General features: G+C 52.5%; 1 protein-coding gene and 1 long non-coding RNA gene across 2 annotated transcripts; both read right to left on the bottom strand.

Annotated features, from left to right (window-relative positions):
* Positions 1 to 4,618: 4,618 nt before the first annotated feature.
* Positions 4,619 to 6,531, bottom strand: LOC148643870 (uncharacterized). Its single transcript, XR_015928854.1, has 2 exons — positions 5,290 to 6,531; positions 4,619 to 4,832 (listed from the first exon to the last, which is right to left on the bottom strand). It is a non-coding gene; the product is annotated as an uncharacterized LOC148643870 (long non-coding RNA).
* Positions 6,532 to 7,867: 1,336 nt separating this feature from the next.
* On the bottom strand, positions 7,868 to 16,693 carry ambp (alpha-1-microglobulin/bikunin precursor). The gene is made up of 10 exons (XM_088614815.1): positions 16,489 to 16,693; positions 15,527 to 15,669; positions 14,496 to 14,572; positions 13,400 to 13,516; positions 12,781 to 12,882; positions 12,211 to 12,254; positions 11,371 to 11,449; positions 10,248 to 10,415; positions 9,454 to 9,627; positions 7,868 to 8,403 (listed from the first exon to the last, which is right to left on the bottom strand). Exons 1-10 carry the CDS (start codon positions 16,600 to 16,602, stop codon positions 8,366 to 8,368), a joined length of 1,056 nt encoding a protein of 351 aa, XP_088470941.1. The 5' UTR covers positions 16,603 to 16,693; the 3' UTR covers positions 7,868 to 8,365.
* Positions 16,694 to 18,983: the final 2,290 nt, after the last annotated feature.

Raw genomic sequence — 18,983 nt, 5'->3', positions numbered from 1 at the left:
CAGGCTTCCTTCTGGCAGCTGAATTGGAAGAACATATTTTTATTATCTCCCTGAGGGAACTTTTTTAGGGACACCCAGGACTCCTGTTCATTTTAAATGGAATGCAAACAAAAAAAAACAAAAACAGAGAAGAAAAACATGGCACATCACTCTAGATGTAGATGTAGCACAGTCTAACGCATAACTGCGTGTAACATCTATAACTCATCGCGAAACCTATTGCACTCAAGCGGCGTTGTGGAGTTTATCCTTGACGTTTGCATTAATGGAGAGGGGAACAATGGAATGTATGTATCTGACTATCTATCCGTTTAAGCAGCAGCCCGATGGTGGCCTTCTTGTTTGCAGCCTCTGTGTTCATTTTTTTTCATTTTTGGTTCTCGCCCCACTGTTGCCGTTACGTCATTGTTATCCGAACCCCTCTCATCGCCTTTCCGGGACTGAAACTTGCTCGTCTCTCTCTCTCGGGCGTCTCTCCTGCCGCCGCAAACAAAATGAAACGTCTAAAATGGACCGTCTAACGCAGAACCGCCGGAGGTCATGAGGTGAATGATGTGATCAGATGTAGTGTTGCAACTCCACCTCAAAAGTACTAAAAAGGGGGGAGTATTGTTAGACCAGTTTGCTGAACGAATGTGAAATTTGCCCAGAATGACTAACAAATTGACTATAAATAAATGCCCTCCGTTCGCGACCTCAAGTCTGCACGCCAGGCAGGGGGGCGACGCGACAGCTGCCCGTGTGCGCGCACAGGCTCCGGAGCGTCCATGTGGGGCCCTGCCCCCTCACGTGACGCGGGATCCGGCTCTCCCGCGGGGACACTCGAGAGTCGAATTCCTATGCGCCCGTGAGACTCCCCGTTCCGTTGTTCGAATGTTTTTAAGGCGGGGGGGGGGAGGGATCATCTAGATGGAGTTTTTTTTGCCAGCCCAGTGCCATGGATGTACTTGGCTTGGCATGGTGCCCGACGACTGGCATCCTTCTAAACTCCTCTGCTTGAGCAACGGTGGCGCTTGTGCCCCCTTGCTTTGAGAACGGTGTGTGTGTGTGTGTGTGTGTGTGTGTGTGTGTGTGTGTGGCGTCTGATCCTTCGTCTGGGAAATTCCTTCTTCCAACGCCTCTGCTGGCCTCCCAGGACTCGATCCGGCCTGCTCTGGTTGCCCCCCGCCCCAGACTGCGTTCTGAGGGAGACCCTGTTCTGGAGGGCTTATCGAACCCAGGCCCAGAGACCACTAGAGAGCCCGACCCCACCGCTGTCCAGACAGCACGGCTCCAAACCTGCTTTTATTCTTGAAGAAGAATAATCGCTTGCACTTATATAGAGCTGTTCTGGGCACTGTGTGGGTCCTAATGCCCCAGTATAGTGATGGGGACACTGTCCTATAAAAAGGGCACCGTCCTTCAGATGAGACATAAAACCGAGGTCCTGACTCTCTGTGGCCATTAAATCCCAGGGTGTTTCTCGAAAAGAGTAGGGGTGTTACCCCGGTGTCCTGGCCAAATTTCCCCCTGGCCTTGACCAGTCATGGCCTCCTAATAACCCCCGTCTCTGAACTGGCTCCATCACTCTGCTCTCCTCCCCACTGAGAGCTGGTGTGTGGGGAGCGGACTGGCGCATCATCCAGGTGGGGCTGCACACTGCTGGTGGTGGAGGGGATCCCCCATGCCCTGTAAAGCGCTTTGAGTGGGGTGTCCAGAAAGGCGCTATGTAAGCGGAAGCAGTTATTATTGTCCGTGGTGCCCGCGGCTCTCCTGTCCTGTGGGGACCCGGAGACCGAGCGGTCAGCCCACCTCACTGCACACCGGACCGCCGTGTCTCATCCTCTACACGCTGTGTGTGTGTGTGTGTGTGTGTGTGTGTGTGTGTGTGTGTGTGTGTGTGTGCATATAGAAAGAGCTTCCCCTGCTCTGAAAGCAATTAAGGAGAATAAAGCATCTGTTGTATGTGGCCAAACCCCCTTTTTTTTTTTTTTGTTGGAGTGCGAGGGGAGCCTGGTTTTCTGTTTGGCTGGGCAGACTGAATGGGGCTATTCACCACGGCATCGCTGCCACCTTCTCCACACCACCCTCCTCCGAGTCCCACGGCCCCCCATCGCTGTCCCTCGCTCTCCCCCAGACTGGCCGGGCCGACTGGGACAGGGTGGGGTATCTGCGCTGGGAGGGTGGGTCAGTGGGCCTGGCACCCAGAGTTAGGTTTATAGCAAGCAACTGAGTCTTCCTGCACGGGAGAGTGTGTGTGTGTGTGTGTGATTTGGGGAGGGGGGCTGTCATTAAGAGCAGAAGAATAGGCAGGGGGGTGTGTGTGAGGTGGGGGAGGTGCCTGGATGAATGGCTAGCGAGGTGTGGGGAGGGGGGGGTGGGCTCTTCTCTCTCTCTCTCTTTTTTTTTGTGGGATAGCAGGGCAGATCGGCCCCGACTCAACCCCCTGCTCCTTGTCTATTCACCCCAAACCGCGGTCGGGCATTGTCGGGGGAGAGGTGGAATGCCGATGGATATCTCTTTGAAATGCGGTCTCTTTCTCTCTCTCTCTCCTCTGTCTACAGTCACATCTGCGCACGGCGGTGAGCGAGCGAGCGAGGGGGGGAGTCGGGGTGTCAGTAGAGAGAGCTGCAGGTCCCCCCCTGCCCCCACGCTGTACCGGGGTGAAAATCTGTCTGACCTCCCCCCCCCCCCCTGCAGGAGGCTCGCTCTCTCCAGCTCTTTAACAGAGGGCGGCTGACGGTCCGTCTCCTGGCTCTCGGAAAGAGGCCTGACTTTTTCTAAACCCCCTGTTTTGTTTGCACGGTTCTTCCAGCCCGGCGGCGGCGGCATCTCCGATCAGCTCGGGGACGAGAGCCTCTTTGCCACTGGATGTCGAAAGGCAGGAGCGTTGACTTCTAGAAACCAGACTGTGCCTACCAGTGCGCAGGCTGCCGAGGATCGGGGAAAGGTGTATTCCCTGCTGAGAGCCCTCTTCAGCCCCGTACAGTATAAGATCACGTCAGTGGCCATATACAGTTTCTTGCTTTAGACCCACCGGCTCTGTTCTTGCGGGCTAAACGCTGCAGTCTCTCGCTGTGCCACCCAGGGCCCCCGGGCGCCCTCTGAACGTCCCCCACCTGCTGATGACCCCTCTGCGGGGCCGCTGGGCTGGGCTGATCGGGCTGCGACCGGACCCTGGCGGGAATCAGGCCCAGGTGCTCCGGAGGTGTGGATGCAGGCGTAACCACGGCGATAACATTCAGGTTGGGGGTGGGGGTGGGGCAAGGCTGGAGAGGCGACACACTGCAGTAGCTGAGAGCCCTACGGACTAGACGTTAGACCTTAGTCACCCCCCACACACACCCCTGCCTTCCTGTCCAGGCATGGCCTAACGGGAGAGAAACTACAAAATTGTAGCCAGCAGCCATATCACTCTGCAACTCACCCCTGGCAGCCCCACTGGAGCCCAGCAGGTGTGAGCCTGGTCAGTACCTGCATGGGAGACTCCTGGGAAAGCTAAGGTTGCTGCTGGGAGAGGTGTTAGTGGGGCCAGCAGGGGGCGCTCACCCTGCGGTCCATGTGGGTCCTAATGCCCCTGTATAGTGACGGGGACACTAGACTGTAAACAGGCTCCGTCCTTCGGATGAGATGTAAAACCGACTCTCTGTAGTCATTAAAAATCCCACTATACTATTATTATATATAATAATAGTATATTATTATATACTATTATTAGTATATACTACCCCCCACACACACACAAACACACACTTGTCTCTCTCCCTCTTCTTCGCTTGTCGGCGGCAGTGAGGTGAACTGTCAGGCCCCGCCGCTGCTTATGAAGCTGAAATATGCAAATCCCTTTGACGGCGCGGTGAATAGAAGCGCCCCTCGGCCGGCTGGGTCTCCCGCCCCCCCCCCCCAGTGTCTGGGAAGGGACAGCGCCGGGTCGCGCAAACACAAGCCCCGCTCTGTCTCCTCGGCCGACTCCGCCGGTTGTCTCTTCCCCCCCGGGTCATCGGACCGTCTCCGTTCTTTTAAAACCCCCTTTTTTATTTTAAATGGGTGAAAGATACGCCCTCTTCTCAAATCTGAGATTAAAAAGTGTTGTTTAGAACGTGTGTCAATACTATAACAATAATAATTGCTTACGCTTAGATACTGTACGTGTGTGCACAATTCCAGCGTAGGTTACTGTGCGGAATGACGTGCAGCAAAGCCAGCCAGAAGGAAAAACGTGTCTTTTCAGGGCGCAGTCCCCGCAGAGCAATTTCCAACTTTTATTTTCACATCAAATAATACAAACGAAGGAGAAAGGTTGAACAAACACACACACACAAAATATTCTGCCAGGGCTTACAAATCGGAACACGATAGGCTACAATTTGTACATACACCAGTTGTGTTTTTTTTTTTTGGCCGTGTTATTTTTCACGTTTTAAATTAAGCTCAAATAATAGGGCATTTCCACATTGTCGGCATCAAAGCGGGAGGAAGCTGTTTTGTTTTGTGAATGTGATGTCTACCCAGTATTACTAATAGGCTTATAATCGTTTCTCTTTAATTACACATTTGTAACTAATAATCATCATTGATAAATATTCATTATTAAAAAAATAAAGGTAAATGTTCCTTTTCCAAATTAATATTTACAAAGTGTAACAAAATATCAATTTTAATCAATCTGACAGTCACACTTTAACGTTTAAAGATGAAGTTTTGCGACCCTGTCCACCGCAGCCCTGCCTGCAGGCCAATCGCACGCGTGTGTGTCCGTCTGTACCGTCCGCCGGCCGGTGACTCCTATTTCCCATTGGTTCCGCCGGGGTCCTCGTTCACATATCGACGGGGAGAAAGTGGCCATAGAAGTCCTTAATAATAAGAGAAATACGACACTGAAGTGGGAGAGAAACCGGGGCATTGAAAGTCCCCATGGTGTTGTAGAAATATGCATTTCACAGAGTCCGTCCGGAATGAGTGTTATGAGTGAGTCTGTCCCCGACCTCCCCATTGCGGCAGGCCCTGGACTCTTGTGTTCCGGTCGGGTTCCGTATCTCTGCGCTGGGCATTAGACGTGGCTATTCCTTCTCTCGGTGAGGGCAGACTTAATTACCCTCTAGGTCGCCGCACCCAGACAGCCGTGCGGTATCGGACCGAGACGGAGCGCAAGCCCTTGATGAGAAATTCGTGAAATCGGAGAAGCTCCCGTCTTCGTCTGCAATGTCTTCCCAGTTTGTACAGAAAAAGGCCCCTGCGCTTTCGGACGGCCTAGACGCCTTATCAGCGGTGTGTTTTGAACCGTTGAAACCTACCAGTTTTATTACTTACACACTAACACCCGCGCAGCAGGACAAACTGCAACCTGATGGGAAACACAAGGTCTCTGGACACCCAAGTGACCTCTGGCCAGAGAGCCAACTTAGCTGCGTCTTCCTGAAGCCAGCGCCGAAGTCGACAGGCTCAATACTTCGTTTGCTTCTGTGTGTCTGTTTGTCTGGGAGGTGGGTTAATTTAGGATCGCAATCGTACTAATGAGACTTGAAGCCGTGACGTGAGACCCTGCAGTTGTTTCGGACCAAAAAAAAAAGGTTGTTTAGACGTTATGCGGTCATTCAAATCAAAATCAAATGAGTACGTGTTTGTTAATACGCCTGCCAATAAACAAATCAATAGAAACGGGTGTTCAGCTAGGACACAAGCAATATTATGTATTATTTAGATAGTAAGTAGGGGTGGTGTTTTCCACGCTTGTACTTTTCTTTGGGGAAGGTTATAAACCTCTAAAGAGAGGATAAGAATGTTAATTTCTGCTACCTGGAAGGTCGGGCTGGTCAGGCCCTGATGCAGGATGAACTGGGTACCAGCTACAGTGCAACTCCCCTCTCCGCGGCTCTGCTGCAGGACAGGCTAATCGGATACGACTATAATGCACGGATTGATTTTTAAAAAAATGTATTTAAACACCAGAAATACAAAAAGGACACAGAATAATGAAATATGTACAGAAATAGTCCTTCAAAGCCAGAGGAATTCACAATTGTAAAAACTAAAAATGATACTTATTAGATATTTTCATTGTAGGTCTTGCCTTGTGATTCTGTACATTTCTAATAGAATTTAAATGAAAAAATAATGCACGGATTGAGGTGTCTGGTCTGGAAAGAATTCCTTTGTCACCTCGATCTCGCCCTCCCGTCTCTGGTGTGTGTGTACACACACACACACACACCAGGAGAGCGGAGGAAAACGGGTTTTTCCAGAATGACGGAATCTTTGACATCCTCTGCTCCTCGCACACGCCCCGCCGCAAGATGGCGCCCTAACGCCGTGGCTCCACACGAGGAGAGGAATATATATCTAAACATTCAATCTGCTATTGATCTTAAAATAAAACGTTGGTTTTTTTTTTGTTGTTGTTGCAATGCATGGTGTCAACGTTTGCACTGTAAATCAGAGTTCCTGGTCCTCTTGTGGGTGTGTAATTAAGGACATGCGAGCGCTCTGTGGGGTCTCCGTGTCCCTGGCAGGCACTGTGAATACCCACGAATACCCACAAATCAAGACTCGGAGCAGCGAGGCGCAGGTGAGGGGGAGAAGCCGGGCGGCCCTTGAATTAACCAGTAGCGCCCCCCAGCGTTTACTGCTCGGATAGACAGGACAAGCCAGGAGGCCAGGGCACTGCCCGGCCCCAGAGCCGCAGAAACAGACGCAGGTGAAGATTTATTTTTAAAGGTACACCATTTCTGGAGAAGAGTCCACGTTGTTTGGGAATGTTTTTAAAAATGACTTTCTCAGCGTTGATACATCTGGTATAAGATCTCTCCACCAAAGTGACGCCGCGGGTAACGTGCTACCCAAACATCTCTACCGAAACAAAAAACACTCTTCGTATTTGTGTCTATTCGGAATGGTATGACTCAGGGCGAAAAGTACAAATTCCAGACTGGAGACGAGCTTTTTCTCCGGGAAAAAGTCTGATTTAGACATTCCCAGACAGCAACTCAGCCCCCAATGTATTCAACCCTAGATTTGCCAGAACTATCGACGAAATCTTTTTAAAAATAAAACAGCAAGAGGTGTTTCAGACTGACGGACCCTCGCCTTTAAAACTCCGATTTAACAGTAACTAAAGCGCAGTGAAAGGAAATACTGCGGGGAAGATTGTCAGTGCTGCACCAGTTCTGAGCCGTGTCACAGTAAATTGTTTCCGTCGCCTCACTTCCTCCTCCTGATATCCCCTTTTCACCTGTTTCCCCCCCTCATAGGTGTTTGTTATATTTGTTGTACAAAATATGAAGGCGCTCGGTGCAGAGCCATGCGAGAAGGAAGTGCGATTCTGGGAGCGCAAAGCGCACCTGAAGTCGGAGAGGAAAATACGGGCGTTTATTTTCTCCCTCAAATGGCGCCAACGAGCTGCAACGCCGTCGGGGCCCCCCAGATAAGCCGTTTCTCTCGTATCCGGCGAGAAAAGTAAACAAATACGGAACTGGCGCCGGCTTTATTCCTGTCACCTGCGGGACAAGAAAGCGGGCGGACCAGTAAGACATGCTGGAAGACGGGGATGAAGAGGAAGATGGCGGCGGGTCCCAGTGGTCCGGCGCAGGTAGGAGTGCTGCACAACACACCCGCAGGGGGCGAGGGCTTGGAGGTACCCCCCAAAAATATGATTTTCACCCCACCCAGCTCGTTTCGACATGTGGAAGAGTCCCTCATATCCCGCTTGCTAGGACCCCCTGTTCACTTCACTAACCCCCTGTGTGTGGCTCTCGGAACCGAGAGACCCAGAGCTGCAGACCTGCTGGGGCCGCTGGTCCTGTTAGGTCTGGAAGGCGGTTCTCTCATGTCTGCCCCTTGCATACAGGCTCGTCGGCTGTTTTAATTGGGGGGAAAAAAGGTCCAGAAGACAGTGCTTTAAAGTAGTTTATTGGAGCTGTGCGTGTTTGGTCTGAGTCTTCAGTTTAACGTTGGCGCCGAAACATCAAACAGTCCCATCCAGGCGTGTGACTCACAGGGTATGTTGTATCGTCACTCAGCGTAGGCCTGGATTAAACCAGACTTCCTCCTGCTTGGTGCTGTGCTCTACCTGATTTGGGGGGGGGTTCTGTTGGCCCAAGGTGTAGACAGTTAGATCCACCTGAGCACTGCTGTGGGTGTTGGTAATTTAGGTGTGGCAAGAGGGGGTTGAAGATGTTCATTAAATTGAGGCCTCGTTTAACCCTTGTTCTTTGACGGGGAGGTAGCCCGTACCCAGAGGCAAGGCTTAGAGGTGTTGGGAGGGATGAGATTAAAAGTGGGCAGTGAGAGGGATGAATTAGGTAACGTCTATCTGAGAACTGCCATCTGTGATCTTGAGGAGGGGGGGCCAGTGTGGTCTGTGACTCTGGCCCGTCGTGACACAGCTCGCTCAGTTCTTTTTGGGCAGGCCCAGGAACTCCTCCTCCCCTGAAAGACACACGGGGAATATCAGGCTTACGGTGAAAGGCAGGCTGGATGCTTCAGAGGCGAAGGCGAACAGCTATGCGATGCTGATGCATGATCAGACGATTAAAGGATAGTAACGTGTCGCCTGAACTGTCTGTCGACTTTGTGCGCTAATATTTTGTTCCTGAGCGTGAAAAAAGAAATGTTTTGCAAAGCACGGAAACGCGTTTTGTGACTGAGCTGTTGCAATTATGGGATTTCATACTGGAAGAGGTCACGGTGAATTTGGACGTTGTTGCTAGTGTGAGTGTGTCCTTTCCTGACTGGCACCTGTTGGCTCCTGTGAGTTAGAGACTCGTGTGTGCCACCTGGTGGTAAAGTGTGGCATCACTGGTGAGTCCTGTTTCTCACCAAGTAAAAGGAAAGGCTTCTGTCCAGGCGTACTTTATCAGAAAGCTGCTTATTCCAGGGAGGGGTACAGACAACCCAGAGTCTATCCAAGGAAAGTCCCCTGAACACTATGTCTGGTTATTGCACACAGCACACAGAGACAACTTAGAAACCCCAGATAACCTAGAGAGCATGTCTTTAGAAGGCTGGCCGGAACCAGACTATGCAGACTCCACACAGACAGTTGCTGTAATGACTGTGTCACTGAACATGATACCAATGAGCTGCCACTAATGCCTTTGTGACTTCTGTGACCGATGGTAATAGATCTATTATAGATATAGATATTTACTCTTCTCTCCTCCCCACTGAGAGCTGGTGTGTGTTGAGCGTTTTGGTGCACTATGGCTGCCGTCGCATCATCCAGGTGGGGCTGCACACTGGTGGTTGAGGGGGGTCCCCATTACCTATAAAGCGCTTTGAGTGGAGTGTCCAGAAAACTGCTATATAAGTGTAAGCAATTATTATTATTACTACAGGAAGTGTGAGAACCCTGCTGCCTCGTGTTCTGCCCTGCTCTTGAGGTTTCGGCTATTTGCTTTCGGCCCAGTTCCCAGACATGGTTCCGGAGAGCTGCCCGCGCTGGACACCGGGCTGGACATTGCCTTCAGTCTCTCTTACCGTCCTTCGTGGCCCCGCAGTACTCCTCGCACTCCTTCTGGGTGTAGAACTTGTTGCCGTTGCCCTGGCAGCCGCCGTACTTGAAGGGTACGCACTTCCCACTGTCGGAGTCGAAGGCCCAGAGTTGGACGCTGGCGAAGCAGGGACCCGGGTCCATCGGCAGGCGGCAGGCCGCTGGGAGACACGGGGAGGAAGGAGAGGAGGGAAGGAACAGGGGAATGGGAGAGTGGGAGAGGATGGAGAGATGGATCAGATTGGAGAGATGGGAGACAGGGAGAGGAGGGGGAAATAGGAGATGGGATTGGATTTGGGAAACGGGAGACAAGAGAGCAGATGGAGAGGTCGGATCGGGTTGGTTAATTGTGCAGTATTTTTTGTTGGGAGACGTTCGTCTGATTGGTTGTTTTGCCCCAGGGGCTAATGACGTTTCAACTGGAGAGGAGGGAGGGGTTGATTCGATTGGTGACAGCGAGAGGACTGACAGATAGGACAGAGACGGAGAGGAAAGAAAAGACGATGAATTAAAGAGACGGAAGAGCAGGCTGATGAGGCGCGGTATCTCTCCTCTTCACTGCGGCCAAATAGTTTTTCGGCATCAGATATTTCAGAGTTGAACATTCTGGGGATGAAGCCCCCGAGTTTGGGGATCAGGGAGAAATCGCTCCTTACTGACGGGGTCTGTTAAAACACACGGGCAGGTGCTTTCGCAGACATGCCAGCGAGGAGGCCGCTGTGAGGTCCGAACCCCGCCCCCTGCCCCGCCCATTGCCCCGCCCCCTCGCCCCGCCCCTCACCCTCCGTGCGGCAGCTCTGCAGGCACTCCTTCTCGGTCACGAAGTTGTTGCCGTTCCCCAGGCAGCCCCCGTAGCCGAAGGACTGACAGGCCATGAGGGAGGAGTTGTAGTGGAAGCGCGTCATGTAGCCCAGGCAGGGGCCGGCGTCCGGAGCCAGCTTGCAGGACTCTGAGGGGGAGAGGAAGGGCAGAGGCGTGCCTCAGGGGGGTATCCTGGTGTCCTGGCCAAAATTTCCCATTTGCCCTTACCAATCATGGCCTCCTAATAATCCCCCTCTATGAATTGGCTACATCACTCTGTTCTCCTCCCCACTGAGAGCTGGTGTGTGGGGAGCGTTCTGGCGCATCATCCAGGTGGGGCTGCACACTGGTGGTGGTGGAGGGGATCCCCATTACCTGTAAAGCGCTTTGAGTGGAGTGTCCAGAAAAGCGCTGTATAAGTGTAAGCAATTATTATTAATGATTAATTATTATGCCGGGGCCAGATTCGGCCCTGCGTCGTCCTGCCTGTCCTGCCGCGACTGCCTCGCAATCGCCACGGTCTCCTGCTTCACCGTGCTTTACTGCACTGTGCTGTGCCGACAGGAGGCCTCTTTCAGGGGTTCGTCCGGCAGGAAAACGGACACCAGGTTCTCGATCGCGATGGTTGCGTTTTGAAGAGCACTGTTCTGCCCCAGAAACAGAGGAGGGGGACCCCCCCCCCCCCACTTCATCCATCTCTGCCGCATAGCTCCCATCTAGGTGACGTGAGCCAGAGAAATTCCCCCCACAAGGGGAAAGATCCCATCCAGCATTTCATTGGGAATTTGCACTGAAGGTCGGGGGGGTGGCTACACCAGTTCAATTAAAGTGGGAATTTAGTGAGGCCGGATTTTCAGCCCGGAGCGGAATTTGGCGGGGGCATCTTGGCTAACTCTCTTACCAGCAGGGCCCTGGGATATTCAGTGACTAGATCATTTTTCCCGCGGCTCATCTGGGAACAAATCGGTTGAAAGGTCATCCTGAGGACGTCACCTTGGTCACCAAACCGGTCCACCAGCACCCCTAACTACCGCAGCCCGGCTTTCTACCCGGAGATCTCCCACCCCAGCACTGCGCGTGGGCCTGCACTGCGTCTCCCTCACCTGAATCCCAGAACTGGGCGAGCTCTCCCGTTCCTGACCCTTCGTCGCCTGCGTCCAGAACAGTGTCCCTCCGTGCTCTCTGGAGACGGGAGACAAGCAGAGGGGAAGCGCGGGGGTCACACTGGGCCACTGCTGAGGGCCCCCGGGCCCCCCCCACCCTGGAGCTGCTCTGGAAAGAGAGGGCTGCGCCTGATGCCTGGGGGATCCCACCGGGAATCTCCCTGTTTCTGTGGGCTGGGATCTGGGGGGTTAGTCATGTTGCCATGCAGCTCTGGTGCCCTCGGTTGAATTCCTGGGGTGCTGTCTGTGTGGAGTTTGTATGTTCTCCCCGTGTTTGTTTCCTCTCGCAGCCCAAAGACCACGCTGGTGGGTTAGTGGGCTTCTGGGAAAATGGTCCCTAGGTGTGTGTGCGCGCCCTCTGATGGCCTGGCTTCCCATCCAGGGTGTGTCCTGCCAGGACAGGCTCCAGCCTCCCCTGCCGCCCTGTACTGGGAGGGACCAAAGTGAGCTGATAATGGAAGGGGTGGTGACGTGGGCTAACACAGGCCAGAGGACTCATGAAAGTACAGTTTCACATTTTTTTCCCCCCCCCATGTTACCAAAGAAGTAAGCTCTGCCGTCTACATGGCAGACCCCGGTAAGGGCTTATCGGCCTTGCTGAATAACTGCGTCGTGAAAACCCGTGTGGCCAGGCTCGTATCAGGAAGGTGGCAGGTTCTGATCCAGTCTGGGGGTGGGGGGGGGGGTGAAACCTGGCCGATCGCTCCGGTCAAAACGCCCCCGGCTGCGGGTGGGGCGGACTGGAGAGGGCGCAGGGCGGGGAGCTGGATTCTGACGCACCGTGATCTGCGGCGTTCCCTCCGTCTCGCCGGGGACACACTCGTCTGCGGAGGAGAAAAACGCCATTTTAAACCTGGAACAGCAGCGCTTGAGTTCGGTGGGGGGGGGGGCACATCAACGGACCCCACATGGTCTCCGTTTCCTGGCTGATGCTGGACAGTGACGTTATCAGAAGGAGAAAAACGCACTTTTTTTTCTTGTCGAGTTTATGATTATTAACTGCAGTGGGGGGCTGGAGTCGTTCGGTTTGGAATTAGCTGGGTTCCCCCCTGGCCTTTACCCATCATGGCCTCCTAATAACCCCCATCTCTGAATCGGCTCCATCACTCTGCTCTCCTCCCCAGTGAGAGCTGGTGTATCGGGAGCGGACTGGCGCATCATCCAGGTGGGGCTGCACACTGGTGGCGGTAGTGGGATTCCCCATCACCTCTAAAGCGCTTTGAGTGGAGTGACCAGAAAAGAGCTATGTAAGTGGAAGCAATTATTAATGATATTATTCTGTTCACTGTAGTGGGCAGTATTTTGTTTCTCGTTCTTTTCTGGGTCAGCTCTGTGCCATGGGAATCGTACCTTTCTTGGGCAGGATGATGATGGAGTCGTCGTCGATGTCATGCGTCTTGGCATACTGGGTGAAATCGTCAATCAGGCTGGGGCGCAGCTCCTGGGTTCGTCCTGCAGGGGGGGGCAAACGTGTTACCGACGCAGGGTTAGGGTCAGAGTATTTCAACATTCTTTCTGGGGGAGCAAGAGGGTGAGGGGTGAGGTTTGAGGGGGTGCTTTTCACAGGTTGGGGGGACGTTGGCGCTTGTGCTGTCTGTTTAGCAGATGCCAGGAGTGGCTGAGACCCAGAATTCCCCAGTCAGCAGGTAAGGACCAGTAAGAACAGACAGTCACGTTTTCTGCACAGAAATTGCACCCCCTGTGGGAGGGAGCTACACCGATTCGGTGTGGCCCGGCGATGAAGACTCAATCCCGCAGCCCCAGGGACGAGGCAGCATGGCCATGAACTGCAGGCGTCCTGACACGCTGCTCCCTGCGGCGTCCGGGCTGTGCCCCGAAGCCCCAGTGCAAACGGGGCCCGGGCTGCTTGTCATCGGCCGCAGGACACGGGAGTTTCAGAGCTCTGCAGCTCAGGCGACGCAGGTTTCTAACACCGCCGGGACGGTCGCACCCCCTCCTGCGCCCTTACCATACAGCCTCACCGTCCGGGTGCTGTTGTACCCGGGTCTCGACTTGATCATCAGCGTCAGGGCGTACTCGGCGTAGTTCGTGCGAACAATGTAGGAGTCCACATCTGTTGCCCACTCTGGACAGGGGAGAGAAATGGGCAGGGAAGTAACACTTTTGCAGTAGTTTTTTTGGGTGGTGGTTGTAGTTTTGTCTAGATTTTTAAATTCCTCTATTCTTCCTCAAATACTCCCTGGTAGTGAGAGTTCCAGTTGGTAGAAATGCCAGCAGCTGCGTAGCCAGTGGCTCATATAAATAATATAGTGTTGCACTGTTGACTTTATTGTCCCCTCTGGGAAACTTTTTTAGGGGGAAACTAATTGCTGCTGTAGATCTGAATTCATCATAAAACATTACACATGCACAACTTGTTACAACACAATCATGAGATATCGCCCATAGTCCGCTACAGCATGATCGGTTTATATTGCCATTTAATTGCTGTGACCAGGGAGCAAATGGGAAAATTAGTATCTGTTTGATCTACGTTTAGGAATCCTGAAACATTTTTCCGGAGCGAAGAAGCGGATTTTCAGAATTCAGAATCCGAAAGGGATCTGGCGTGATTTTTTTTTTCCCACCCGTTTCATTGTGGATTGTTGCTGGCTCGCTCCCCTAACCTTCACGGCTGTTTAGACAAAATGGGGGATTTTTTTTTTATCCGAATCGCACTGATAAATTACCAAACCGGACTGTTATACTGTATCTAATAGTACTCTCAATTACAGCATGGCAGAAGGGGGAGCAGGACTTCCTGTTTAACTTGAATCACTCTTCATAAAAAAAAAAAATGCACACAACCTCCTGGGCAAACACTCTCAACCTGGGTAGTCAAGCTTAATTAATCATTAATCTCTCTGTGCCTTCACAAATTCGATGCTTGTGTAACCTGGACTTAATTCCAGGTGTATTGTTTCTAAATGCATTGGTTGACAATTCCCTGCAAACCCACTAGTGAAGCTAATTGCCAAAGCAGAATTGTTTTAGCCCTGTATGCAGTGTCAGCTTGTAATCAGGAGGCGTGCTGGCTGGTAAGAGGCAGGTGTGTCTGTACTCACTGTTGTTGTGATAGGTCATATGGCCGGGGGTCTCTGTCTTCTTGTACACCCCCACAATCTGCTTGCAGGTCCCGTGTCTGCGTTCAAGAGCAAAGCAATAGGGTCAATAGGGTTCAGCTTCTTTATATCGGAGGCATCATATATCATCCTATTTCAGGCATTTGAAAGCGTAACTAATTCAAATTCTGAATTAAAAAAAGTGCCGACGGATATAGGTCGGGCATATTTTTGGTAGAATCCACACTTTTGAACAAATTTGAAATTCCGTGCCACCTTATCGGATATCAGGGGGAAAAACAAATCTAAATGTGTTTTGTTGGAGTGAAATGTCATCTTCTTGTGAGGAGGTTGGGCGAGATGAGCTGAAACTCGTTCATGGTCCTGTGCGGTTTGTACGTGGAGTTGCTGAGCAGGATAGAAGATTTCATCCCATATCGGACATCTGAGTTCATATTACCAGAGGTATTCAAATACGGTCAGTTGTTTTTGTTTTTTTTTTGGAAGTCTGTTGACTTGGGCGCTAGATTGACTTTTGCGAAATGGAAGGCCTTTCTGTTGTCTTGTCGTGGGGAAATCGTTTTTTTTTTGTTGAGCATTTCCAGCGGACTTAATGTGCTTTTTGCAAAATGTACCACACCTGGCGGATCGGTGTCCCTTTTAACGATACGGTCATGAGTTTAAATTAAGACAAATTTCATTTAAATAATTACAGAGATAAAGTGCCTGCTGTGATATCCAACAATGACGTGCCCTTTAATGGCGAACATTACTGTCTTTTCTTCCTCTTATAATTTTATTTGATAAAACTGATAGCCACAAGGTCTGGTGATACTTCAGTCATGCAATCGCACTTTATAAGGGTACACGTAGTAAGTGTGCCCATTCCTTTCATGGCATCGACAGTGTTTCATGTCCTCTCAGTACATTGCAGCTTCTGAAATGCTTGTAAATGGAGTTAAATGGCTTTTGCGGCTAATCTGAAGGGGCGCTGGACAGTGTGCATGAGTGTCTCCGGGGCTGGGGGCTCTGACCTCGTGAAGGTCATCGTCATATCAATCTCAGTGCTGTCCTCCGAGGGCTGCAGGTTCAGGGTCCCCATGCTCATCTTGTCCTTGTGCTTCTGCACCCAGGGGCAGGTGGAGCCAAGGGCGATGTCATACCACTTGCCCATGAACTGCCGGGGACAGGGAGAGAGAGAGAGAGGAGGCTCCTTATCAGATCAATAATTGCATCGCAATTAAAGAAGGTAAAGCAAAGACACTGAACCCCCCACTACTGAATCCCACTACTGCCACCACCAGGGAGAAAGAGGAAGAAAAACGGGGGTGGATGAAGAAAACGAGCAAGAGGTACTGTGCCAAGAGGGAAAGAGAACCCTTTCATTTCCAGAGAACCGTGTGGTTCCATTTTTTTGGGTTTTGTTTCATCGTGACTCTGTAATTGGCTCCTAGTTTTCCCACCCTGGAGCCACAGACGTAGAAAACTCACAGACGTAAAGAGGCTGCCTTGAGGGCCCAGGTGCTGCCCCAGAGCAGGAGGAATAAATCAGTCAGCCACAGCGCTCTCAGCACAGACAGGCTCTGCAGGAGCTTGGGAACGGGGAAGTTTGTCCTGCCCCTGTAGCCTGTCCCGACAGCCACAGGTCCAGTATCCCCGTGTGGTGATCGTGCACAACCTCAGCTTTCCAACCACAACGGACACATTTTTTTTACTAAGCAGCAGTTGTGGGCTTGTGCGCGCGTCACTAATATTACTTGCTAAACAACGCAAAATCCAGTTTAACCGCACTTGGCTCTGCAGGCTTCTTAGGAAGTTGTGTTGTTTCTCTGAATCGTCGCTGTCTAGATGTTTGGAAACAAGAGGAGGGCCATTCGACCCCTTGAGCCTGTCGAACCGTTAGGAGTTTGGGGGAGCAGCAGAAGAGGGGCGAACAGAAGGAAAGGAACAGAACAGAAGCAGATCCCCAAGGCGGAAGAAGGGGGTCATTTTCTACCTTATCCAGGTCGAAGTTCTCCTGAATCTCCACGGCCGGGGGGGCATCAGGCAAGGGTCCCCCCAGGGCGAGGGGCAGGAAGGCAGCGAGGAGGGCACACAGAGGAATCCGCATCTTCACACTGAGGGCGCTGAGCGAGCTCTCTGAGTCTCTGAGCTGTCCAGGCTGGGCTGTGAGAAAAGACCCTTGTTTGTTCCCCAGAATGTGGCTCACCCCCCACCCACCTCCCCACCTCTGTGCCCAAGTCACACGCTCTCACTCACCCTCACCCCCCCCCCCTGCTTAGGACATTGACCCCTGGGGCATGTGTGCTTACCCCCCGACAGCAAACAGCAGCCCCGAGCAAAGGGCTCCGTTTTATCTCTGCTGTTGCTGTTGCTTTTACTTGAACAGAGACCAGGAGACGGAGAGCCGCTTCAAGGCTTCTGTCGGGATAGCGGCTCCCGCAGTGCCCGCTGGGATTGCTTTCTAGAGCTCGGCTCTTGCGGCGGCCCAGATTAGACAGAGTCTTGGAGACGCCACAAGCAGGGGCCTAAATCTAGTCAGATAGCAGGTTTCGGAGATGGCCAGCAGCCATATCACCCTGCAGCTCAGGGCTGGCAGCCCCACTGGAGCCTGGTGTGAGCCTGGCCAGTACCTGGATGGTAGACCTCCTGGGAAAGTTGCTGCTGGAAGAGGTATCAGAGGGGCCAGTAGGGGGCGCCCTGCAGTCTGTGTGGGTACTAATGCCCCGGTATAGTGACGGGGACACTATACTGTAAACAGGTGCCGTCGATTGAGACATAAAAGTGAGGTCCTGATTCTCTGTGGTCATCAAAATCCCAGGGCGTTTCTCATAAAGAGCAGGGGTGTAACCCCGGTGTCCTGGCCAGATTCCCCCCTGGCCTTAACCAATCATGGCCTCCAAATAATCACCCTCTCTGAACTGGCTCCGTCACTCTGCTCTCCTCCCCACTGAGAGCTGGTGTGTGGGGAGCGGACTGACGCTTTCGGCACCGGTCCTGACTTGAAACGAACCCGGCTGGGAGGACAACCCTCCCTCCCTCCCCCGACCCCCGACCCCCAACAGCCACGTGACCCCCCTCCCACATGGTCACATGGGAACGATGTACAGTTTGCGTAACCTTACAGGTAAACAGCTAAAAGGCTGCATCATTGCGTTTTGCATAGGAAGCCAATAAAAAAAGAAGACCGCGCACTCTCCCCTGGCTTTTACAGCCCCACCGCAAAAGCGGAGTCAGGGGTCAGAGGGGTGTTCACCAGGGCCTCTTGTTTACTATCTGACAGGCTCGGCCTTCCTGTGCCTGTTTGCAGAAGGGAGACAACACTGGTGTGACGGTAAAGGCATTTCTCAAGTTGGCCTCTGGTACACTTGTGTTGCCCAAGCAAGTTGACATCTGAGCTCACTCCCCCGCCTGACCTTCTGTGCGAGAGACTGGCGGAGTATATGTACGCCTACAGTACATGTCAATATTTTATAATACGTCTTTGTAAACGTCTGTAAAACTTCTGTTTTTTGTTTTGTTTAATGTACATATCATTACTTTCATTTGCTTTGGCAGCACTGATTGTACCCATCGGCCATGCTAATCAAGCACCTTGAATTGAGTTGAATTGACTGGGCCGATCAATCAAGGCACGGATCTCTTCTGCGGGGTTCGCCGACAAGGCACGGGGCCGCATCGCTTCGCTGGGCTCGTCCCGCCGGGCCAGGGGCGGGCCTGTATCGAAGACGAGATCGAAGAGCGCGAGGTGGCCCCTTTTGGGCGATCGGGGCAGGCGCAGTTGGCGTGCCGCGTCCCGGGGCGTTCGGGTTAGGGTGAAGAGATAAGAGCGAGCGAGACCCTGTCTGACCTGTGGAAAGGCAGAGGGCTTTGCTGACAGGGCTCTGCTCTGGGTAATCATTCACCCCCCTCAAACACCGGCAGGGGCTGGAATACCAACATTACTGACCGCTGCAGACAGGCCCCCGTGTACTCTGTCGTGTTTTGTGTTCTGGGCCACGGACGCAGGCCTAGGTTACAGAGCACCAGCGTCCCAGCGTTGGCAGAGTCAGCTGGGAATGAGGTTTACTCAGCCCGTCTGCGAGAAGGCTTTTTAGTGTGGCCCCACTCAAAAGAGTCCCCCCATGGTCTTTATCATAGAGCTCCATGTTACTTTGTAGCCCACATTATGGCTACCACTAAAGCACAGTCCTCGCTGGTATAACCCAGTCACCTGGTATAACCAAGACCCCCATCCTTGTTGGCACCAGGGCATGATCTCAAATGTAGCCTTATCGTCGGGCCTTGCTACAGCAACGAGAGCCGCCTCACTGCGTGTTCGACTTCCTAACGAGACAAGATGTTACAAATCGCACACAAGTTTTGAGCTTCCCCTGCGCGGCTTGTCTGACAGAGGCTCCTGGGAGGTCAGCCGCTGCTGTCGTGTGCTCTGAGCTCCTCCTGACCTCGGCCCCCTGGCTACAACAGAGTCGCACTCAAGTACACACGCCA

Source organism: Lepisosteus platostomus, chromosome 21, assembly GCF_059453375.1.
Source record: "Lepisosteus platostomus isolate fLepPlt1 chromosome 21, fLepPlt1.hap1, whole genome shotgun sequence".
Lineage (NCBI taxonomy): Eukaryota > Metazoa > Chordata > Actinopteri > Semionotiformes > Lepisosteidae > Lepisosteus > Lepisosteus platostomus.
The sequence above is the reverse complement of the archived record's forward strand: the minus strand, read 5'-3'. Positions and strand labels throughout refer to the sequence as shown.

Coding starts and splice junctions, on each gene's coding strand:
- ambp (XM_088614815.1), bottom strand. CDS start 16,602: ATGCGGATTCCTCTGTGTGCCCTCCTCGCTGCCTTCCTGCCCCTCGCC. Junction 12,255..12,780: donor CATCATCCTGCCCAAGAAAG/GTACGATTCCCA, acceptor TCTCCTCCGCAG/ACGAGTGTGTCCCCGGCGAG. Junction 8,404..9,453: donor CTGCGGGGCCACGAAGGACG/GTAAGAGAGACT, acceptor TGTGTCTTTCAG/GGGAGGAGGAGTTCCTGGGC.